Below are 24573 nucleotides of genomic sequence, written 5' to 3' on the forward strand. Positions count from 1 at the left end.
TGAAGTAGTCAAAGCACTAAAATTTAATGAGGGGATAATTTTCAAAGCAGGTGAAATTGAAGAGAAGTTACACGTAACATCATTATAGATTTAAAATCATGCCTATTCTTCTCCATAAAATTCAAATGCAGTTAAAAACACACACATACAAAATCAAGCAATTATAAATCCTCCGAAGCATGTAACTGTGATTAGCTGCTACTCTCAGCAATATAAAAATACTTTCACCACAATTACATTCCAGCCTGTAATGTAATTCAAAACAAACAAGTCAGAGACATCGCTCAAATTGCAGAACCAACAAATACAGATGCTTTGCATCAAGGAAATGAATCCAGTGAAGAAATGCAGCTGATGCGCTTCGGTCCAGGACCAGGAGCGGGGCTTCTGGTGGAACGGCGAGGCCCCCTTCTGGGCGGACGGACGCGGTGCACCGCAGCCGGGCTCTACAAAGCCGCCCTTCAATCCGCACCAGCCTTACCGTAGTCAGCCAGAGCGAGTTATCTGGGAGTTCCTGCTGCGCCACCCCGTCCAGGGCTGTGTTCATGTTTCACTTTAGATTTTCAAATTCTAAATCTGGGCTTTTATAAAAAGAACTGTATTCTATTTCAGACCAAACTGACCATGCTATTTAATTGTGCAACCAGCAGACTCACCACCAGTGGCTTGCCCGTTCTTTTTGCCATAATCTGTGTCACCCCCTAACATGCTGTTCCGTCTGTTACCCATCTCCCTGCTCCACCAGGGCCAGATTCTGTTTTGTTCCCTGATTCACAGTGCAGTTGCTCAGGAACAAAGAAGGACTTGTCCCAATTGTGCTTTTATCTTTTATTTTGAAGACTATCCATCTCCCAAAAAGGCACAAATAAGGGTTTAGCACTTGATTTACCATAGGCGTTTATTCTAAGTGTTTTTATAAAGGTAAAAAGTCTGTTCTGAGGACTTGACAATCATGGTCTGCATGTACACAACTCATGTACAAGGTCCAAGGAAGTCGCGGGCCGACAGCACCCTGGGAGAGTGTAGAGGCTGCAAGGAAGGAAGACTCGCTTCTGAAATGCCGGGCGCGGACTCAGTGTCCACAGCAGCGCCCCCGTCCGGACACGCCAGTAACTGAGTCTGGATGCTCAGTCCTCACAGCACTCCCCAGGACTGGGCATGACCTTTCGGCAGGAAGTGCACTGCACTGCTTACTGATTTCTGTCACCACAATCTTTAATTTTTCCCTTTTCAAAATAGTCTTTCAGCTCACGGAAACACTAGTTGTAGTAGTAGTTGATTACAATTGTCAGACTTTTTAAAAGTGCTAAGTTGTTCCTTTAACAGAGGAAACGATGAAAGATCCTTTTCCCATGGGTTAAGGACAACATATAACACATGATTCGATGAGGTCGCCAGCTTTCAGTACAAGAATTTCGTCCAGTGGCATTCATTAGTCCTGCATTAGGTCAAGTTCAGGATTTCTGACATTCCTTTTTTCGGACCTTTGATTTGGGTGCTGCGAAAAGAAGCGGGGAGAAAAGAAAATGAGGAAGTCAGCCCAGGTCAGACTCTCTTCACACTGATTTGTTTCAGGTGGGGGACGTTGCATACAGACAGCAGGGGAAAACTGACCGTTTGGATTTTCTTGTTTGTAGAAGTTCTTTAACATTTCCACTGCTTCCTCGGCCCGGTAGCCAGGAATGCACTGGTGAAACGAGAAAGTTGAGAATGAACATAAGCCTATGAAAATATATGCCGTAACCCATAAAAAAGCAATATACACATAATTATGTAAACATCTTTCAGATGTTGATACACTCTGTAGCTATTAGTAACATGAGAAGTATATTTCCAAAAGAATAGCTGGGTGGTGGCCTGTCAAACTCTACTCTCAGTCAACTATTAGTTCTCAAGTAGCAGCTATCGAAGCTACTAGCTATGTGATCTTGGGTAAGATTCTTAAACTCTTTATGCCTCAGTTTCCTCACGTGTAAAATGCAGGGAATTAAAGCAATTAACCCAGAAGAATTTTATGAGGATTAAATGAGGAGAAATAAAGTAACACCTGTTAAGCACCCGGTACATCTAAGTGCTCATTGTGCATTAGCTACTTTAATTTGCTCTCATTTACTGGTGGCCCATTAAGTGTTTGATGCTATACATCTATGGCTGGCCACAGCTAAAAGTGATGAGCAAAAAGGGGGTTTTATGTTTTTAAAGGGTTGTTTAAAAAAAGAGTATGTGACAGGGACATAAATGGCTTTCAAAGGCTAAAATTTTTACTATCTGGCTCTTACAAAAAAAATTTGTCAACCCTTAGTTACTGTAGAGGATTCTTTTTAAGTGTTCAGTTTATTCTAATTTGGGAGAAGAGAACAACATGTGAAAGAATAAGAAACTGTGATAACAGTAAGGACTTGAAACTTGAACTTGCATTGATGACAGAGGGTATTTAAAGAGGCTGAACAGAGCACAGTAGGGAAAGAGTAAGAATAAACATGGCTCTCATGTGAGGCAACCAGCTGGTGGGGGCAGGGGTATTAAGGGAGTGTAAGGAAAAAATTAAAGAGATAAAACAAGGTCAAAATACAGATGGCTTAGAAGGCTCGCCACAGGAGTTTGGACTTGCTGCTACATTGCACCCTTCTGAGGGGGCAGGAAAAGCTCCAATGAGCAGAGGTTTCGGGGGGGGAGGGGGCGCATGTGGAAGCAGCAAACAGGAGAGGGAGGACTGGCAGGCACGGTCCGCTGCTCAGGAGCCTTCTCCTGCGCCTGCCGTCAGCTTTGGCCTGAGCCTACGGAGGCTACATAAACCTTCCCTATCAAAACAAGTAAGAGTTTAAGGTTTTTAAATTCCACATACAAGTGAGACCATGTGGTATTTGTCCTTCTCTGTCTGGCTCAGCATAATGTCCTCGAGGTCCATCCATATTGGTCTATCCAAATGGCAGGATTTCCTTCTTCTTTAAGGCTGAATAATATTCTGCATGTGTGTTCATATCCTATTTTCTTTTTAGAAGCAGAGAGCAGAACGGTGGCTGCCAGGAACACAGGGGTGGCAGAAATGGGGAGACACTGGCCAAAGGGTACACACTTCGCATCCTAAGAGGATTAAGTTCCAGGAATCAAAGACACAGCAGAGTGACTGTAGTTAACAGTGACATCCTGTATAGTTGAGAGTTGCTAAGACAGTAGGGCTTAAATGTTTCAGCATAACGACGACAACGACAAAATGGTAATTATGTGAGGTGAAGGATGTGTTAACTTTGTTGTGGTCAACGTGTCACAATAAGTACATCTATCAAAGCAAGATGTACAGCATAAACTTATGCAATGTCGTGTGTCAATTATATCTCAGTAGAGCTAGGGGAAAACCCAATGCCCTTCCTTCTACCCTGCTCCCAGGCAAGCTGCTACCCTGCTCATTGCTGAGAATTTTCCAGAATCGTGGTCTTCACTCTTGGGCCTCTCATTTCCTCCTCAGCCCTCTTCTCCCTGGCTTGTGCTCCCAGGACTCCACTGAAACCATCCTCTCAGGTATCAAAGGCAGAAAAAAATATGAAAATACAGGTATTGATTGCTATACACCAAAAACAGCAATCAAGCAAAATTACTGAATGTGTGCAAAAATATTGTGTTTACAGTAAATGGCATCTACTGTCACCGGCAGAGGCCAAGCGTCCCACAAACTCAGGGCAGCGCAGAGCTGGGGACTGCTTACCGGGAGCACACTGTTAGCGGCCGTGCCTTCAGACACACCTGAAGGTCTGGATGAAGCTTGTCCGAACACACCTTGGAAGGCTGGGGACTCGCCTTCGGCAAAGCTTCTCTTCTCTCTGAGCCAGGCGCTCACCTGGAAGTGACCGCCTGTCCCCTAACAGCGAAGCGCAAACAGACTGGACCAGTAGTGCTGGGAGCCTATCTGGTTGGAGCATGGCTCCTGGTACACCCACCACACACTTACCATTGGCAAGCCCGTGACGAGATCAAGGCAATCAGAAAGAAGGAAAAGGTGTGACAGTTCACGTTACCTGAAATGACCTCCCGGTGTTTGGTAAGTCAGCAGAGGCGATATCCAGAACAGAGCCGCAGCCACCAAAACGTTCGTTCTGACAGCCATAGACAACCAGCGGGATTCATGAGGGAGAGTTAAGGTTCTACAGAGAACATGCAGTTCAGGACACAAGCAGAATGTACACCAGCCATCCCAGGGAGGAGAGCTCATGCTACTCTTAAAAACAATTAAGTGCAGGCTTCAGCTCGAAAGTAATACAATCCAGTTACACAAAAGAGGTTTGAAGGATTTAAAAATTAATATCCCACCATCATAAGTATATTGAAAACTAAATAGGTAGCTGGTAAATGTTTACAGTTTTGGTATTCTCTCCCGTTTCTCCTAAATCAGTTTTCTTGGGATCATTAGAGAATTGTAGCCAGAAAACAGGCAAGAATTTCATCCAGAGATTTCCACCATTTAAAATCAGCATATTGCTCCCTGTTCTCCCCTCAAATAAAAGATAACCTGTGCCCCTGCACAAAACGGACTGCAGCCGAGTCGCTTGGAAAGGCAGGGTGGGGAGGCAATGCTGTTGACCAGAGCTGCCCTCTCGATCAAGGAGAGACTGGACCTTTTCTCACACTCTCATCCCTCTGCGTTACCTTTAAAGTGATCAGATGATTCACACATACATGGTAAAATAAGTAGAGAGACATGTGCAAGGATGAAACTGAGTTTTCAAATTATTAAATAGTGTTTTAAAATCTTAAGAGACCAGCTGGCCGCACTCGGCAGTTGAGTCGCTCCGTGACGGACACGCCTCGGAGAGCCGCCGTCCCCTGTCCCCTGTCCCCCGCCCCCCGCCGGCGTCCCATTCACCCACCACGGTATCACTCACACGGGACTGGTTTTCCGCTCCGTACTGACTTCTCACTTAAAACTGTTCACGTTTGTAGAAGGTCTTCATGGCAAAAATAGAGGAATAAAAACACATAAACAGAGAAAGAACATTTTTAAGTCACCAAAATCTGTTCTCCAAAGGCAAGGCTCGGGAGCGTGTCCTTCGGACCTTCCCTCGTGCTCCGATTCCTCACCTACGTTGCCTTCGACCATGACTTACCACTACGAAGCAGTTCAAATCAGTGCTCAGCTTTTCTTTTCCTGTCTTAGTTACTAGTTATATCTTCATAGATATTCTTTTAAAAAGAGGTCATTTTACTATTTAAAAATCTTTTCAAACAATGTTTGACCAAGGGATGCTACAGTTTATAATGTTCAGCTCACAGAATTTGTTTCTTAGGTCTCTGTTTTCATGTGTTAGGTATGGGTTCTGTGTCTCGCCTCTTTCAAGTTCACAGACATGACCCCGCCAGGTGCAAGGATACTCATCAGGCGCAGCGCGGCTGCACACATGATGCACGGCTCCACGGTGACGTACAGCACGGTGCGCTCGAACACCTCGGAGGGGCTCCTGCCACGGCCGCGACACCACTCCAGGACCTGGTCGATGGCCACCATTTCCGCATGTCGAGTGGCCTGAAAAGAGAGAGGAGCTCATCTTGACCATGTTTGTGACATATGCCAAATACTCAAAAATAAATACAAAAAAATGGGCCTACTGTTTCTGTGAGCGTTTTTTAAAAATGGAAGTTTTGGGACACACTCAGCAGCTAACAACATAACCCCCAGGTCGAGGTGCGTAACCTCACCTACAAGACATTTAATGTGAAATGCCGTCCGAATTATGCTGTATTTTAAGTTAAGTACCTAAGAATTTGAGGGACACTCTTTCAATTAAAATGCCATAGGGAAGATAGGTCTTAAAAAAAAAAAAGGTAAGCCTAGCATTTCTGAACATTTTGGGGAAAGCCTGAAATTGTCAGAAGCACGTGCTCCAGTTTCAGATGGGTTTTCAAGGCTGCTGCTGACCCGACTGGAAGCAAATCTATATTTAGTTTATGGGAATGTCATCACTTTCATGTTTGTGGGGATGAGATTTTATACGCTGGCAGACTTTAAACAGAAGCAGATTTTTGGTTTGGGTCTCAGATACCTCGTGCAGGCAGTAGAATACAGGAGAAATCACACAGCAGTTGGAATCAACAACATTTAAGTTTGAATCCTGACCATGGCATTACTGATTATGTGGCCTTGGACAAGTCACATACCTTCTCTATGCCTTGGTTTACCCATCTGTAAAATGGGGTATACTGGTATCTATGGCTCTTAAAGCAATCTGAATTACAGGAAGCTAATGCCATGTAATGCTACATATATACTCTGTTATATGACAATTAGTTATAATACTCATGGTCATCACATTATCAACAAACTTATACTGAGTGTTACCTCTGCACAAGCCACTGTGCTATATTCTGTGTGGAATAAAACGCCTCTGTCTACAACAAGTGTTAAGTCTGGCAGGGCAGCAGAAAGGCGACCTGTGACACAGGGCAGGGCGTGAGAAGTGCTGGCGCAGTGGCCCAAGCACCGTGAAGGCCAGAATGACAAACTCAGAGGTCGAGGGCACTTTAGAGAACAGGTTCCCGAGCCTAGGGGCAGACCAGAACCAAAGGGGGAGCTTAAAAATAAGTCTGCCCAACTGGAGTGCTTTATAAAAATCAGATTCAGAATGACTAAATCAAATCTCCCTGTTGTTCTCAATAAGTGCCTGTTGAACTGAATTATTTCAATCAGCTTCCTCTTTTAGGGCTCAAGAACCAGCCTTGTGAGGATGTATTAAAGACACACAGGTTGGACAGGTGTTGGCGGTGGTGACCAGCGGGTGGGGAGCGGGTGAGGTCAGAGCCAAAAGGCCTCCTCATTTGGGATCAAATGTCTTCCTATACTATGATTCTCAGACAATCCCCTATAGGACACAGAATGCCAACATAAATCCGGGTTCATTTCAAGGTAAAGAAGAAATTCAAGTCATTGGCAGTTAGATGGATGTCATTAGGACAAAGTTCTCACATTAAAGATATTGTACCACAAGACAAAATACGAATAGGGAGATACAACAATTGCCTAAAATACAAAATTCTACTCCCAAATATAAGTATCTATATATTCACTAGTTGCTGTGTTATGTCTATTACTTATCTCACAGGTATTTTGACATCCACATAATGACTGCTTTGTGAATCTGGGTTTCCACGTTGCACGTGTTTCGCTAAGTCTTAGTTTTCCTTTTGGTGCATGCGATGGATGAACTTCAACATCCACGGAACACCGGTACCAACACCAGCTTGTGCCCTGGCTCCCAAGGTCACACCACAAGACCAAAGCCTGTGTGGGGGAGTGAGGGTGATAGGCGCTCCCTGAATCCACCTAGTATTTCTTATAATCATAAAATCTGACACTACATTTATCCCTACTGCGACACACCATTGTGATACAGTAGTCAAAAAGTGTTGCCTTAATTCATGAGCTCCTCAGCCTTGCTACCATAAGTTAAAAGTCTCACAACCTATGACAGCGTACACACCACATGCAGGTACAGAGAGAGCAGACAGTGGAGACTTTGTTCCACTGAACTACCTGAAATGGTAATAGCTTCTTTATACATTGTTTTACCTCCAAAGTTATAAATTGAGGGTGACCTTCCATTTGCTAGGAGCAACACATTATTTAAAGTTCCTAAGGAATGCAGTACGAGTTAAACTGGTATGTTCTGTAAAGTGGAGTTTTCGTCTATTAGATTTGCTTCAAATGGAGACGGACTCCTTTCTCCCACACTGATGCTCCAGTGTAACAAAGTCGCCCCTTAGGTTTCACTCAAGCGCAAACGTAAAGCTGCATAAAATAGAATATTAGCTCCAGGGATTTTATGGGCTCGTTCAATTTTTCTGAATTTTCCAAATTTTAAAAAGTCAACATGTGTCACTTTTATAAACAGAGAAAAGGGCATTAAAAACAAAAAGCAAGATGTTCAGGGAAACAACCCTTCCACTGAGACTCGTGGACTGTACAATCCCCCTGTCACCCACGGTGACAACCTCGTTCCACTCCCACCGTCACCGCCCTGAGTCGCCAGTTGTCCCGTTGAACGCACGCACGTTTTTGGTCTGATTGACTTCATTTCTTCCCTTGCCCACAACTTCATTGTTGTAGACCAGAAGGCAGCCAACAGGGACTTCGGTATTTTCTAGGGCTTCTCTGGCCTGAAAAACAAGTGGGAAGCCTCAGACGTGGTGTTCAATACTTGAAAGGACTGCAGGAAAGAAACAGATGCAGCACGAGCAGCAGACACACAATTAATACTCCAACAAAGAAAGGCAACTGACCTTTCCCGGTCCTCAAACAGAGTTCAGGACTGAGCTCCGCTGTTCCCTGGGCATCCACTCTAAGGGACACTCAGCAAAAAAATCCTGTTTCCAGGTCCTGAGCCCCTGATTTTTCCCCTTATTGGAAGCAGAGGGGATCAAAAGACTATTACTGACTCTTGTTCTTAAATTGCCAGGGTCTGTATTCCTTTTCAGAGAGAGTATATGTATTTGCAAAGAGGTAGAAGAAAAAATATTTATAATCCTTTCTTAAAATTCTTTCCTTCTTGAAATTCTACTTGCTTAATTTGGTTTCTCTAAAAGTGACAGCAAATATCCGCCAGAGTCCCAATAACACTTAAGCGACAGAATGGAGGTGCCCCTGCACCCCCAATTCCCATCCTAAATGAGACATGAAAAGTGGGGAGCGCTGGAGGTGAAATGGCACCAGCACTTTGGAGGACATTGTGGAAGTTTTCTTAAAAAGTAAACACGCCCATTGCCTATGGACAAATTCTGCTCCTATTTATTTGAAAAGGGACTCCACAGGGTGGGGCAAAAGTAGGTTGACCATTGTGAGTATGCGAAATACAGACTTTGTTTTTGCATTATTATTTATGAACAACTGTAAACTTATTTTTGCCCCACGCTGTATGAGGAAGGAAGGAAGGAAGGAAGGAGAGAAAGAGAGAAAAAGAGAGAGAGAGAGAGAGAGAGAGAGAGAAAGAAAGAAAGAAAGAAAGAAAGAGAGAGAGAGAGAAAGAGTTGGGAACCACCCTAACGTGTATCAGAAGCTGAAACCCCCGCCTAGGCTAAGGCTGAGGGAACACCCTTGGAACCGTAAGCCAGCAAGGAGACAAAAGCTTATCTCCCTGGCAGGAATGCTGCTTCTGCTGCTCTATTCATAACTGAACCCCAAAAAGCTTGGTCAGTTAGCCAAAGACAGGTAAGATTCCCCACGGGGGGAACGACCTAAGACAGGCATGATCACTTTGGGAGGCCCCCCAAAAGAAGGACTTGGGGGGCTGCAGCAAAAGGGGGTGATGGACCCTCGCTCTTCGGCTTTGACATAGCCTGAGTTCTCATCATCTGGGAGAAAATCTCCTTATTGCCTTAGTTCCCTTGCTCCAGCTAAGCCTGAAACAATGACAGGGTGGTGCAGCTCTGTGCTGAAAAGGGCGGATTCCCCGGGTGATCAGGCCTAAGAAAGAACATGTAAATTACTGTGAAACCTTCTTTGTTTAGAATGCTCTCAGTTCAATGAGAGGGGTCCAAGGAGGAAGTTAGTTTGTTCCTCAAAGTCTTACAGCTCTTTGACCCCGACTCAATAGACCAGCAGAGTTCCTTGTTTTCTATAGTTCCTTACTTCCCCCTGATAAGTACTGTACTTTACCTGAATTATTATGCAAAATAAGCCCAATAAAAGCCAGTATGGACTGTAAATTGGGGCGCTCCCCACTGGGGGGGTGGCCATTTCATCCCTACTTCCCCACAGAAACTGGTTTGTCTCTGTGCATGTTTGTTTCTCGCGTGTTTTTCGGCGAGCCATCCACAGCGTTCCGTGGTCACTGCTGGCCAGTGACCCACGGGAGGCAGGAGGGAGGGAGGGAGGGAGGGAGGGAGGAAGGAAGGAAGGAAGGAAGGAAGGAAGGAAGGAAGGAAGGAAGGAAGGAAGGAAAAGTCATAATAGCTTGATTCCTAATAGCCAGATCTGGAAACGGCAGAGGCGTCCAACAAAAGAACGGATAAACTGAGTGCGGTCCCGGCACACGGCGGAACACCACTCCGCGGTGAAAAGGAGCAAACGCGGGCACACACGTCAGCCGGGCTGAACCTCAGACATGCCATGCCGGGTAAGAGAAGTCAAACACGAAGCACACTGATTACTGCATGCATCCGCAAAGCCTCCCCCTATCACCTACTGTCCATTTTTCTTCTCCTTCTGCTTTGCACATGCATACTGCATGGCTCCCCTCACGAGGAGCACTAGACTGGACAGAAGGAAGCTACAGTGACAGAGGGGGATGTGAAGACCGACTGAGGCGGAAGGGACATAAAGCAATTGCCTGGCATGGAGAAGACTTTATCTCGATAAGGGCGTGGGTCGCACGGATGTTTGCACCACTCAAAATGGAAAGAACAATGCATTTCAGACCCGTGCATCTCACTGTATGGAAAGTATACCTCAATTGGAAAATCAGTCTAGCACAATCCCACCACCACCATTGTGGGAATGGCAACCTATTCCATCCGCAAAGCCTCCCCCTATCACCTACTGTCCATTTTTCTTCTCCTTCTGCTTTGCGAACCACAGGAGCTCCGGGGCCCAGGACAGGGAAAGAATACTTTTTCCGGGCAGATGGCCAAAGCAGGCAGGTTGTATCTGGGTACATCCTGGGACTGCCACTGAGAGAGAATAAAGGAGGGTGGGACCCTTGGGCTAGTGCGCACCCATTTCCATCTCACTGCAGTTAAAAGAATCCCAAACCAGCCTTTTGCAGAAAGGGCGGCATTTCTTGTTTCGGCAGGTCACAGGACACTTCGGAAGCCTCGATCCACGTAAGTGTAGGACATGAATACACACACCATACGGCATATGTAGTGCAAAGTTGAAGACAATGCCGAAAATAGCGCTCTTTCTCCTTCACTAGCCTCTTACTCCCGGCTCTCCTTTATCTACAGTAGCGATAACGTCCTATCACAATGTTAGCATGGGTTCCTGAGCAACTTCAAGCATGCTCCACGGACACTTTTCACTTGGCCGTAAGGGGACACAGAGAGGCACACCAGTGGCAGCCAACTGTACCTCCCCTCTCTCCTCTGCAGTGGTAGGCTGGAGAGACGTAAGGTGATGGTCTCTGAAGCAGTAAGACTGCATTCCTCAGAACTGTAGCACGAACTACCCACAGGCTGATTCTATCCCGAGTCTGGATAAAAGGTAAAAGCATGCCCAGTTTATACAAAGTTTGAAAGTCTGAAGAGTTCCAAGATTTGGTGAATACATACAAATAAATAGTACAAACGCACCACAGGCTCCTACTGAAAGGAAGCCAGGAGGGCGACTGGCAGCAGGGGAAGGTGGAGAAGCTAAGTGTGGTCACACCAAGAATGTAATTTAAAATAAGCTTGGAATTACACCTAACCCCAGGTGAGAGACCCGTGAGAGACAGGTCATGTATTTGTCCAACCAATGTTTGCTGAGGATCTTGACATAAGGAAATTGCCCTGGTGGCCCTAGCTGCAACCACACAGTTGCAGGGGGAGATTTGACACCGACAGCAGAAAGCAGGGTGATGCTCTGCTGTCCACGTTGAAGATGGAGGCGGCCATGAGCCCAGCACGGGATGTGCCTCGAGAACAGCAGTTTCCAAGTGGTGTGCTTCTAGACTGTCAACACAGGCATGCCTGGCTGTTTAGTCAGGGGGGGCTGACCTCTTTTTCCCTTAGGTTGTCAAGTTAAAAAAAAAAATGACAACAGCCAACACAATAGTAGCTGTCCACTGTGAATGAATCAAAATTTTACCTATTTTTTTGTCAGATTGGCAAAAAGTGTAATACCTTTTTTGGTGTGCCACAAAAATTTAGTAATTAGTTTACTCGAGCCGGGAGCTTTTTTAAAAGGTTCCAAGTCCCTGCTCTACAAGCTGGAAAAGGCAAGGAAACATATCCTCCACATCCTCCAGAGGGCGCTGTGCCCTGCTGAAACACTGGTTTTGGTCCAGAGAAACTGATTCCAGGCTCCTGGCCTCCAGAACTGTAACAGAACGAAGTTGTGTTGTTTTATCCCACTAAATTTGTGATAATTTGTTACGAAAGCTGTAGGAATCTAATACCCACCACTAAGAGGAAGAAAAGACAAACTAAAACTGGAAGAAGATATTTGCAAACCACATACAGAACAAAGATCTAGTATCTAGACTAGGTAGGTAAAGAACTCTCCAAAGTTCAACAAGTTAAAAAAAGCCCAAACAAGCCCATTAGAATATGGGCAAAATACATTAACAGACAGTTCACTAAAGAAGGCATACAAATGGCAAATAAGCACATGAAAAGATGTTCACATCATTAGCCATTGGGTAAATGCAAATTAAAACCACAGTGAGACTGCACTACACACCTACCAGAATGCCTAAACTGGAAAGTAAAAAAACGCCAAATGTTGACGAGGCTGTGGAGAACCAGTATCACAGGAATGGGAAACGGTACAGCCACTCTGGAAAACAGTTTGGCAGTTCCTTAAAAAGCTAAACACGCACTGAACGTATAACCCAGAAATCACACTCTTGCACATTTACTTACCCAGGAAAAGAAAATCTCAGGTTCATACAATAGATCATTTCACATATAGACATGAATGTTTGTAGGAGTTTCATTCAAAATAGCCAAAAACTGGAAATGACCCCAATGTCCTTCAGTGGGAATACTTCAACGAACTGTGGCACACCTCTGCCATGGAAAAACCGCACCCCAGTAAAAAGGACTGTACTATTGACTGGCTCAACAACTTGGATGGATCTCAAGGAAATTATGTTGAATTGAAACAAAAATCTTAAAAGGTTACATACTGGTACAGACAACAGACTAGTGGCTGTCAGCTAGTGGCCGCCAGGACTTAGGGTTTGGGAGGGGACAGCAGCCACAAAGGGCGGCATCAGGGAACCTGGGGTCATGGAACAGTTCCGTTGGTAATTAAACAAACTAAACATGACACAAGGTTATGCAGAACTACACATGCACAGGCACGCACGCACACAGAACTACACACACACAGGCACGCATGCACAAGCGCACACAAAGCTGAGGAAAGCCGAATAAACTCGCAGGCGGTATCAATGCCATTTTCCTGGGTTCAATACTGTACCCGTGTCATGTGAAGTGTGACCATTGGAAGAAACTGGCTGAAGGTATGTGGGCTCTCCCTCTACACTTTTTAAAGCAACTTCCTGTAAATCTATAATTATTTCAAAATAACAAGTGTTTTTTTCAAGATGGAATAAATGAGAAGTACCTCGGAATGCAGACTGAGAGATGCCTGGTGAGGGAGGAGGAAAACCAGGAGTGTCTGGTGTTAGCAAAGACCCCAGAAAAAAACCGGGCCAGAAAGAAGAGTCGGTGAGGCACAGGCAGTTTGGGAAGTAATGGGAATGAAAACCAGTGGCTGGAAGAGGGACTTCTCTGTAGGTTAAACGTCTAGCTTCTATTCCAACAGACTGCTATGGCTGCATTGCAAGTGTTCTGATTCTGAGCTTGCAAATAATAAGAGCTTACAATTGGGAGTGGGAAGCAGTGGAGAGGGACAGCCAGTGGAACTGTGGGTCCTGACCTGCTCACCTGGAAGACAGTGGTTGGGGGGCACCCTGCAGAGGCCTGGCAGCTCTCTCCACCTGGGCCTCCAGGTGGCCGGGCTTGTGCCTTTTGTGCTTGCCTATAGATTTTTTTTTTCCTTCCAGAAAATTTATGTCCTTTTACTCTGTTTCCCACTTCTCATATGCAGATTCTGAACCACAGAGTTGACCCTTGAAACACATGCATTTGAACTGCAAGGATCAATTGAAAAAATCCTCCTATGAATGGATCTGTGCAGTTCAAACCCATGTTGTTCCAAGGGTCAACTATATTATGTATATACATGCATATATAAATAAATTTAAAAAAAAATATATATATATATATATATTTGTGCCCTGGCTAGTGTAGCTCAGTGGATTAAGCACAGGCTTTCGAACCAAAGAGTTGCTGGTTTGATTCCCAGTCAGGGCACATGCCTGGGTTGCAGGCCAGGTCCCCAGTAGTAGGTGCATGAGACACAACCACACATTGATGTTTCTCTCCCTTTCTTTCTTCTTTCCTTCCCCTCTCTCTAAAAATAAATACATGAAATCTTTTTTTAAAAATAAAAAATATATATATTTGCTTTGCTGTCAAGTTCAAAATAGAGTTAATTAAGCTGAAAATAATCTTCTACCCACCCATCTCACACTCTCTAATGTTCCCACCCCCTTCCCTGGCAAGTCTGATCATTGCTTTATGAGTGCAAAAGACTCAGGCAAAATGGGTCTGAAATGTGTGTAGGGAGGTTTTAGCTATCTCATCTTTTAGGGGAGAGGACAAAGCTCAATTACTTTTAAAATGGCAAATTGGTCTTCCATAATTAAAAAATTAGCAGCTTTCACAATTAAAGAATGAAATTTCTCTTCTTCCCAGCCCAATCACTGGTCCCTTCTTTGTCTTTAAATGTCATTTATTTTGCTCTAGTTGGGGCCTGCTGGTTACAGATAATGACAGATCCAGAATGAAGAGACTGTGGTTTCTTGAAAGCCGTCATGCCTATAAACTACTTTCCAGTGAGGGGTAGTAAAGTTAGGGGAGACAGGGGACAGACTGCAGTTTGCACACTCTTGATGACTCCCCAGATATAGTTCCTATGAAAGAAAAGAAATCCAGGGAAGAAACAATTTAGCCAGATCAAGTCTTGGGTAGGAAGTAATGACATCCAAAAGATTACACTACAACAGTTACTGCTAGTGACACTCACAAGCTCTGTTTTCCTCTGAAACTCTTCGGCCTGGCACTGAGAGCCTCCCAACTACCAGCCATCCCCCTCTCCGGCCAACAGAACCAGCCCAGCTTTTTCTTGTTCTTCTAGGTCCCTGGTTCTCTGAGAATCTGATGAAAGTTGTGGGCTCTCTCACATCAAACAGGCATATGCTCATAATGTTGTTACACACAGTTTCAGGACATATAGATCCCCCTAAAACCTGGGCCCCTGGTTAGGAAGCCCTGTTCTACACAGCTGGATGGTCTCCGAACCAAAGGCAAAGTCCTTCATTTCTTGGTACTTGCCAGTTCCTCTGTGCTGGTCAACCTGTCCCTTCCTTTCCACCGACCCATATCCCCTTTTTTCCTTTTAAAATTCAGTAAGCATCCCCAAATTGATGTCAGCTGACTCACTCAGGACTTTGTCGCCTGTTATCTGATGGCGCTTTATAACTATGCCTTATTTTGGACCTGGACATGTTACTAACTTTTTCATTAGTGCACGGCTTGATTTCACCTAGCACAATGCTGTACTAACACCAGGCACCCAGAAAAAGAACACTACAATAATATATAATGGATTTAATCTAGAACACTTGTTTTCTTGATAGATAAATCTAGATAGATACACACACTCAATCTTTGTTTTTTTGTTAATTATAAAGTAAGATATGTTCAAGGCAGAAAACCTGGGGGGTAAAAAATCCACACATCAAAAAATAAGAACACTTAGTTACTATTCTGTGACAGAAGATTTTCAAGCTTTTTTCTATGCCTGCATATACACACTTGTAGTTTCTTTAAGTCAAATATATTTATACTATGTATGCATTTTTAGCAGTCCACCTTTTCCACTTAAAAATAAAAGCATTTCCCTATTTGGGGTAATATTTTCAGCACATGGTTTTATTGTTTAAGCTTGCACAGTGTTCCTCTGTATGAATATGTGATTCGCTTAACTGGTCCCCTATTGTTTGACATTCACATTATTTCAGATCTCTACTATTATAAACAAGTGAACTTCCCTCCATATCTTCACTAATATCTCTATTACTTCCTTGTGAATTATTTCTAGAAATAGACATAAAATACTAAGGACTACTACAATGAGATTTTAAAAATAAAACTAATAATAAAATTGGACAGCAGATATGTCTGGGCAATTCACAGAAGGAAAAAAAATTCAAACATCTAATTCGAAAGCTCAGTACACAGTAGGTCAGGGTAATGGAAGGAAGAAGGCAGAGAGATCCAGCAGAGTGTATGCTGGAGAGCAGGGAGCAACCAAACACAGTGCATGCAGTACAGGCCGTGACGAGAACAGATGGCTGACAGAGCCTCGTCCTCACCAGCCTTCCAAATCTGGGGAATGATTTACATCTCTGTCTCCACCTGAAAATGAGGACAGTGATACCATGTACCTCGTATGTGGAGCTTACATATCATGGCCCACAGGAAACACTATGCCTAGCACTGTGTCTAAAACATAGTCAGAGTGCAGTGCTGTTACTTATTCTTATATTTGTTTCCAAGCCTATACCCTTAGAATTAGATGCTGTGATGAGGAAAACAACTTCATTATATGCTTAGTTCTCCAAAAGAAAACTGTCATGAAAAATAGTGATTTTACCAAACAATAGTTTATTCAAAGTTTGATAACTCTGACAACAAAAAAGTTACACAGTTGTTGCTTCTCACCTGAAACACTGCCAAATATTAGAAAGTGATCGTTTCAGAGCTAGTGGGAATAGGGGTAGGACAGAACTTTCTTATATACTGCAGATGGGATTGTGGCCATTTCAGGCCAGTGCTATCCAACAGAACCTCTTGTCATATTGGAAACGTCTTTGATCTGTGCTGTCCAATATGGTAGCCACTGGCCATATGTGGCTACTTAGTACTTGAAAAGTGACTAATGTGACTGAAGAGCTGAATATTTCATTTTATTTCCTCTTAATTTAAATTTCAATAGCCACATGTGCACTCAATAAACATTTGTGCAGTGAATGAAGACATAACTATGAATTAATTAGCTATAGGAGTCCAGGGACCATTAAGAATAGGATAAATATAATCAAAAACATGTTATGGAAAAGATTTCTTTAGAGCAGCTTTAGGGAAATGTAAAACTGAAGGGCATTTCACATATGTATATGTGTACGTGCGCTTGTATTTAGATACATACATATGCCAAGTACACTTCTATCCCTATTAAAGAGCTCGCTGGCACACATAAGTATGGGTAAAACTTGGATTACACACAAATCTGATTGGAGCCCTCCTTACTCAACAGTCCTGACAGAGCGAGAAAAGGAAGAACAGAAGGCAGTAGGATGGATGGATGGATGGATGGAAGGAAGGAAGGAAGGAAAGTAGACTCTGACTATACTGGGATTTGTTTTTACGTATTTCCTGCCAGAAACATCCTCAGCTTCCTTCCTTCCACTACAGAGGTTCAAGGGGTCATAAACACAAAAGAATGTGCTTTGGCGGGTTTGCGAGTGTGTTCTCAGTAAAGAAGGGGACGCAGCAGCTGTACAGGGGTATTTGACGCATACTTCGTGCCAGTGAAAAAGAAACAATTACTGTATTTCCCTCCCTCCTTCCTCAGAGCTACCGTGAGAATAAGCTAAATCCAGCTGTTTGCCTAAAACGTGGCGCCATCGAGATTATGAAAACGAGAAAGCACCCGGGACGTTTGCTCAAATGATCCGGCTAGGAAGAGAGCCGGACAAGTGCCCACCCCCGGCATCTATCTCCCGGGCTCCTCACCATTTGCATGGCCTCCTCCATCCACTTTTCGATCTCCTCTGCTGACACACAGCACCCAACGCCGGTAGCCGGCGCGGATACCTCCTTCGCCTCCATCCGGTACAGGGGCCCCCCGTGCTCCCAGCCAGACGCCTAGGAGACGGAGGCGCGCTGGCCCGGAACTCGGCGTGTGCAGCCACCGTTTCCGGGGGAGTCGAACGGCGAAGCACAAGGGAGCGAATTCTGGACGGACCTGGGTGCCTTGGACCAGTGAGTGTTGACGGCGGGGCGGTGGCAGCACCAGAAAGCGCGACTGTCCTGATGTAGTCTACGCCCCCTTCCCGCTCCGGTGACTGTCTCAGCGGGAAGTTGCGTTTGTTATTTCTGGAGAGCACCGAGCGAGGCCACGGCCGTCCTGCCAAGTCGTCCAGTCCAGGTGACAAAGAAAGAGTTTCCTGGTGCACTAAGCCCCCACCCCTAAGCAACCCGCAACCCCAGGGACTGAAGATGCTGAGATCTTTGTGGAATTTTCTCAAACGTCACAAAAAGAAGTGTATCTTCCTGGGCACGGTCCTCGGAGGTGGGTGACAGAGTTCTTGGGACGGGACATTGGGAGAAGAGGGTGGAAGAGAGGTGACAGTTTTCTAAAATAGAGAGGCCGGGCGACTATAGTACCACGTATGTTCAACAATCGGGTAGAGACCCAAGCCTCCAAGGTTCTCTACATCTCCCCGGTTGTGAAATGCGTGCCCTTTGCCAAGACCTATTTGTCACCTATCCTTTATTCTCCCAGACTTTGGGAGAACCCGCCCAGAGACAATTAAGTTTCTGTTTTAAGTCACCATTCTCTTAGGGACACACTTTTTTTTTAACTGCTCTTCTAGTGTTTTCCTCAGATTCTTTGTTTCTATTTGGCACTCCTTGTATTTTGCTTGGCTTTTTCACCCTTTGCAGAAATTTCCTTGTATTGCAGGAGTTACCTGAAGTCTGCATGTCGAGTGTTGCTTCAAGTTAATTTGAATTTTTGAAAACAGCACAGTTGTACAGAAGGCCTGGGAGGTATCTACTAGACAAAAAAAACCCACAAATAAATATTTTGGCTGCATTTCTGGTGTAGAATTCTGGTGAACTATGCCGCAAATCATGCTGTAAGATGGTGGTTTCCCTACCTGCAGCCTTCCTCAAGTCTGGGATCAATGCCCATCTAGCTGACATTACTGAGTTGCACGGGCTGAAAAAGATTTAGAAACAGACAACAATAACATAACAACCTTGAGAGGCCCTTTCCTCTTATGGCAGCCATGTCATAATTAGCAAAGGAGTACAGGAGAGAATAAAAAGCCTTGTGAGATATAGGAGAAGAAAATACAGGAATATTAAGAAATTTTTAGAATTGGAGTTTTTTGAGAACCATTATTACTAACTGCATGCTTTGGTTACAGAAGAATTAAAAAAAACAAGAACAGAAGTTTCCCGAAAAAATTTGTTGCTTTTGTCTTACTACTATTGGATTATGTTCTATTATCCCCCAAACAATTTGAAATTAACAATAATTCAGATCTGTCGACTCTTGAAAGTTTAAAACAGGCATCTTGTTGATGAGGCAAGGAGAGAGCCTTTGTAGTCTCTGAGATCTATCATAATTTGATAATGAGCATTTGTAAATTTTCATCAAAATTTACAAATTTCATTTGTAATTTGATTTGTCATTTGAATTTCATTCAAAAATTTGAATATTTGGGGGAAATTCTTTACAGTTAAAATGCTTTCTGATATTTCCAGTCACTGACATCTGATGTATGTTTAGATGATGCTAAGTCCACTTTATCAATATTTGTAGATGCCAAAGGTACATGTGTGATGGAAGAAGTATAAAGTATTTTTGCCACCACTAAAGGAAAGGAAAGAATCTCCCTTTAGCAATCTCAGAAAGACTAGCATACACCTTCAAAAGTATAGGACAAATCTAACAATAGATTGGGAGTAATCGTAGGAGAAGCAAACGATTATACTTATGAGACAATTATACGTTTTTTCAAAAAAGCTATTGAGAGCTTTACAGTTACAGATTAAGCAGAATGAGAAAGAAAAAGGGGTTCAGAGAGACAGAAAAAGGAAATAATCCTAGCATTCTATAATTTAAAAACAGAAGTTAATCTAAAAGAAAAAAAGAAGATGACCTTATGGTATTTGTTTGAGCCTCATATTTTTTTTTCTGCTTCAAGGGAGAGGTCCTGTAACATGTTACATTTCAGTTCATCTATTTAAGAAGTGCCTGTAGTGTTGAAGGTAATGTGATTGGAAATAGAAGATTTAGAGAGATTTTTAACAGTAAGAGTTACCATTTATTGCATGCCCAGTGGGCACCATACTAAGCTCTTATATTCAGTGGGGATGACCACAAGAGTAGTTATTGTTACCCCATTCAAGAATGTGGGAACTAGAGCCCTAAGATATTAAGAAACTTGCCCAGGGCCTCAGAGTTAGTAATGAGAAGGCTAGAATTCAGACCCAGGTGTGTTAGATCCCAAAGCACATTCTCTTTCCACACTATACCACTTTGCCTTTGAGGACATTATGATCAGGTGGGGGTGAAAAATAGTGTCTTAGTCCATTCAGGCTGCTGTAACAATACCACAGACTGAGCAGCTTATAAACAACAAATTTATTTCTCACAGTTCTGGAGACTGGAAGTCCAGGATCGGGGTGCTAGCATAGCTAAGTCAGGGCCTGCTTCCAAGTTGCACACTTGTTGTATCCTCATGGGGCAGGAGGGGCTCCGTGAAATGCGTCTCCTAAGGACACTGATCCCATTCAGGAGGGCTCCTCCCTCATGACCTAAGCACCTCCCAGACACCCCAGCTCCTAATGCATCACATTGAGCATTAGGATTCCAGTATGTGAATTCAGGGCACACAACATTCACAACATAGCAACAAATATACAAATAATTAAAATACAAAATAATAAGAGCTAAAAAATGCCATATACATCAAACTGGCAGATAGCATGTAAAGTTATTAAAAATCAAGGAAGGACTTAATAGAAGACATATATTGACAGGTTTGAAAGCTAGACATCAACATGTGTGCTCAAAGAGGTTTGTTTAGCCATCCAGTGGTAGGAAAATAACAAAGAAAAATCACCTCCTGTCCCACTATTCAACAATGATAATTACTTATTATATGTTAGAAATGAAAACCCACCTATTTTTCTGTGTATTGCAAGGCTTCCGGGATCTTATTCCATCATATAATAATATAACATGGATATTTCCTTGAGCCATTAACTATTTAGTCCTGTAGTTTTTAATAGCCACATCAGATTCTATTGTGTGGATAGACCTTAATTTATGTGAGCAATTCCCTATTGCTGGCTGTGTAGAACATCTCCTGCTCACAATGAAAGGCATTGCCAGACTTTGTAGACTTAATCCCTTTGTTTTTCAGACCTAGTCCTTAAGTACCTGTCTACATTGGCTGTTAAAATGACAATCTCCTTTTCCTTCTCTTTAGGTCACAATTCTTACATGATTCTTCAATTTAGGTTTTTAAAGGTATTTTTAGCTTTTTGCTAATATAAGGCTTATATTTCGATAAAGCAGGTTAAAAGTATGGTTTGGAACTTTTAATACACGAATTATTGGATTAATATACTAGCTTGTTTTAAATATACAATTTTAGGCACTTATATCCTGGGGAAGTATGGACAGAAGAAAATCAGAGAAATACAAGAGAAGGAAGCTGCAGAATATATTGCCCAAGCACGGAGACAATATCATTTTGAAAGTAACCAGAGGACCTGCAATATGACAGGTAAGCCAAAGAGAAATATTTGTGCATGTATAAAGTTACTTGATGATTTGTATTCATTTGCATACCTCCAGGACAAACGTTGGAAGAAAAGGCAAAGGGAAAAAATGATAAAATCTAGCAAGTGTTTATTATATGATTTAACCGAAATACATCTCTTAATGTAAATTTTAAAAATCAATATAAATGACCCTGACTCAGTTGGCTGGAGCATCATCCCACACACCAGAAGGTTGCAGGGTTTGATTTCCAGTCAGGGCACATACCTGAGTTGTGGGTTCAAGTCCCGGTAGGGGTAAGTGTGAGAGGCATCCCATTATTGTTTCTCTCACATTGATGTTTCTCTCTTTCCCTTCCTCTCTAAAATCAATAAAAACATTCTCCAGTGAGGATTAAAAAAAATCAATATAAATCAATATACAATATAAATGCTTATTCATTCATTTTACTTATTCATTCAGCAAATAACTTGGGGTGCCCAACACTGGGGAAACAGGTAAACAATAAAAAAAAAAATCCCTGACCTTCAGTGTCTATGTGCTAGTGAGAGAAAAACATGATAAACAACAAATAAATAGCTTTAGGCAGTGATGGCTGCTGGGAGGAGCATTAAGCTGTGGGAGGGGGGAGGGGCCGCTGTGTGAAACTAGGGCAGTCAGAAGGTCAGGCCTCTTTGAGGAGGTGACATCAGAGGAGGAACCAAATGGCACAACGGAAGGAACCTTGCAAACCGTCAGCGTGCCTGAGGTGAGAACAAGCTCGGCACGTGTAAGAAAGAGCACAAAGGCCACGTAGCTACACGAATGGGCGGTGCAAGGGCGATAGGGGGTGGGCTGCAGGTCGGCCCGATCCCATTGGGCCTTGCAGGTCACAGGAAAGAGTCATACGTTTGTTAAATTTGCAGTGGGTGACTGCAGGCCTGTAAGTCGAGCACAATAGTATAGATTCAAGCAGTGTTAACTAATGGTAATCATTTAACCTCCAGAGCCAGCAAGCTACTAGGAGAATGTCATTAAAAAATCATTCAAAAAAAAAAAAGCTGTATTATAATTGGCACAACTCCTTAAAGAATTTGTTCTCAAATCTGTGTCAAACCTGTTTTGGTTTGGGGGGTTATTATTATTATTGTTATTACTTTCTGTAACATTTTTTCAAAAACAATTTAGAATGAATTTATACAGGTAAATTCTCTTCGTTCAATTTTAAAAGTAGAATTTTTTTTCAGAAGCGAAAGGATGTTAGTTTCATTTAATAGATAAAGAGGCTGAAATTAAGGAGGTTCAGAAACACATCCAAAGTCATAGCTGGTGTCTGATTTTTATATTTAAAATAATAACGCTTTGTTCTGTAAAGCCAGTAGTAATCATAAATACCGGATGAGGCACAGTGAGTAAGGTCATGACTCAGGGAAGAGGCAGTCTGTTTCAGTCCCCACCTCTGCCTTGTCACCTCTGTGTGTCTCTGGGGAAATCTAAGTCTCAGTTCTTGCCTGTGTAAAACAATCACCATAAAACCCACTTCGGAAATGTTTTGTGAGAATGTGATGAGATAATACAGATGAAGTGCTTGGCATATAGTACTCAGTAAATAGCATTTTATGGCATAATCCTTTAAGTTGATATTCAGCATTCAATGTAGTAGTGCTACCAAGGACATTTTAATGAACTTTTAGAGACTAAGAACAAGTCCAGTTTTGCTTTTGTCTCACATTTTCAGAAAACAGAAGAAGGCAGGTCTTGGAGTCTCAAAATACATCTCAGTTCACATGGACCCCTGTGTCCGTGTCCGTTAGGGTCCTCTGGGCCGCAGATGCCAGGATGAGAGTAGACGTGGGAGAAACTAATTGGGGAAGCACCTGTGAAGAATAGAGGATGGCGGGGGGTGGGGGGGGCAGAGGTAGGCAGGGCATCCCTTTAGACCACAGTGCGGGGAAAGGGAGAAGGAAAAGATTTGGTGAGAAGAGCCTCCATCTGCAGCACAGTTCTAAGACAGTTAGGCAGGCCAGTGGGTTCCCTGGTAGAGGAGCCCCGCAGAACTGGTCCCGCCTCACCCCCTCCCCCGCCCCAACACTCACATTGGCTGGGAGCAGTGCACACAGGGCAGTGGATCCAGAGGGGCCGCAGCTGGGGGTGGCAGCTGACTGCCCCTCCCAGCAACAGACGTGGTGGTGCGTCTCCATGACCATCACAGCCCTCGATGAATACAAAGCTGACTGCAGGCAATCGAAGATAAAATATGGTAATCACTGGGAGCCAGAATGTGGGTTGACGGAAAGACTTTCCAAATTAGCTTTCTGGTGTGCACTGATAATGGGGTTATAAGTCATAGGGTTAAATTTCTGTCATTTTAAATAAGATGTAATGGATATTCTAAAAATATTTAGTGCTTTTAAGTAAATATAACTATTTTCTGCTCAAGAAATTATCCCCAACTTGAAAAATAGCTTCTAATAAAATGCTTCTGTGCCCTGACCTTAGGCTTTATCTTCATGATTTTACTAAAGATTTAGAAGGAATGCTTATCAAACGCACAGATGACACCATGCACGGATGCATAGCTGACACCATGAATGAAGTTTTAGGATGCAAAATTGTCTTGTCTTAAGTGAGTGCTAGGTTAGGATAGGTGAATCGTTTGTATTAAAAGTCAGTTGTGCAGCCACAGAATTACTCAAGCCTGCTTGGAAGCTGGATACATGAGTGAGGACTGGGAATTCTGATTGAGCATAAGCTTGTTATGAACAATTGGCAATTTGTGACTTCTAGAAATACTAACTTAACCTTAGGCTTTGGTGATAAAGTCTGTGGTTCAGCACGCTTCGCACTAGTCGTCGTACAGGCCCATTTCTGCCTCTCACGTGTAAAAAGATACAAACTGGAAAGCGTCAGAAGAAGCTATAAATAAGGATTACAATAAGCACCAACACTTACTGAGCATTTCTGCAGGCAAAGAAACATTGTTCTAAATGCATTGTATGTCTCCGTCCTTACAGCAATCCCGTAAGGTAGATCCAGTGCTGTCCTTAGTTTAGAGAGTGTACTGAGGCACAGAGAGATTAAGTAACTTGCTCAGGGTCACACAGATTCATGGCTGGTGACGGGCCTTCTTGTAATTCGTGGTTGATCTGGACTGTTTGTCATGGAGGCCAGATGGCTAAAAGAAGACGTGAATACTATATTCAACTAGATACAGAAACGTATTTGTTCAGTGTTCATACAGGTGGCTAGAA

The 24573-nt window shown here is 43.3% G+C and overlaps 2 protein-coding genes across 4 annotated transcripts in view; one reads left to right on the plus strand and one right to left on the minus strand.

Annotated features, from left to right (window-relative positions):
- Window positions 1–17777, minus strand: ADAT2 (adenosine deaminase tRNA specific 2). Of its 2 annotated transcripts, none has more exons than XM_036024809.1 (6): window positions 17554–17777; window positions 8038–8142; window positions 5365–5515; window positions 4014–4120; window positions 1615–1722; window positions 1–1498 (listed from the first exon to the last, which is right to left on the minus strand). In XM_036024809.1, the coding sequence occupies exons 1-5, from the start codon at window positions 17647–17649 to the stop codon at window positions 1645–1647; spliced, it is 537 nt and encodes a 178-aa protein (XP_035880702.1). In that variant the 5' UTR covers window positions 17650–17777; the 3' UTR covers window positions 1–1498; window positions 1615–1644. The 2 variants fall into 2 exon arrangements, with proteins under 2 accessions (XP_035880702.1, XP_028366250.2); XM_028510449.2 differs by having other exon boundaries at window positions 1615–1687; window positions 17554–17773.
- Window positions 17757–24573, plus strand: part of PEX3 (peroxisomal biogenesis factor 3) — a 22791-nt gene continuing 15974 nt past the window's right edge. The window contains exons 1-3 of one of the 2 annotated variants that reach the window (XM_036024808.1): window positions 17785–18112; window positions 18852–18856; window positions 21221–21347. In XM_036024808.1, the coding sequence (XP_035880701.1) occupies window positions 18040–18112; window positions 18852–18856; window positions 21221–21347 (205 nt within the window). In that variant the 5' untranslated portion in view covers window positions 17785–18039. Of the gene's footprint in view, window positions 18113–18851; window positions 18857–21215; window positions 21348–24573 lie in introns of both variants that reach the window. The other variant, XM_028509704.2, reaches the window with a different exon arrangement.

The sequence above is a fragment of the Phyllostomus discolor genome, chromosome 4 (genome assembly GCF_004126475.2).
Source record: "Phyllostomus discolor isolate MPI-MPIP mPhyDis1 chromosome 4, mPhyDis1.pri.v3, whole genome shotgun sequence".
Taxonomy (NCBI): domain Eukaryota; kingdom Metazoa; phylum Chordata; class Mammalia; order Chiroptera; family Phyllostomidae; genus Phyllostomus; species Phyllostomus discolor.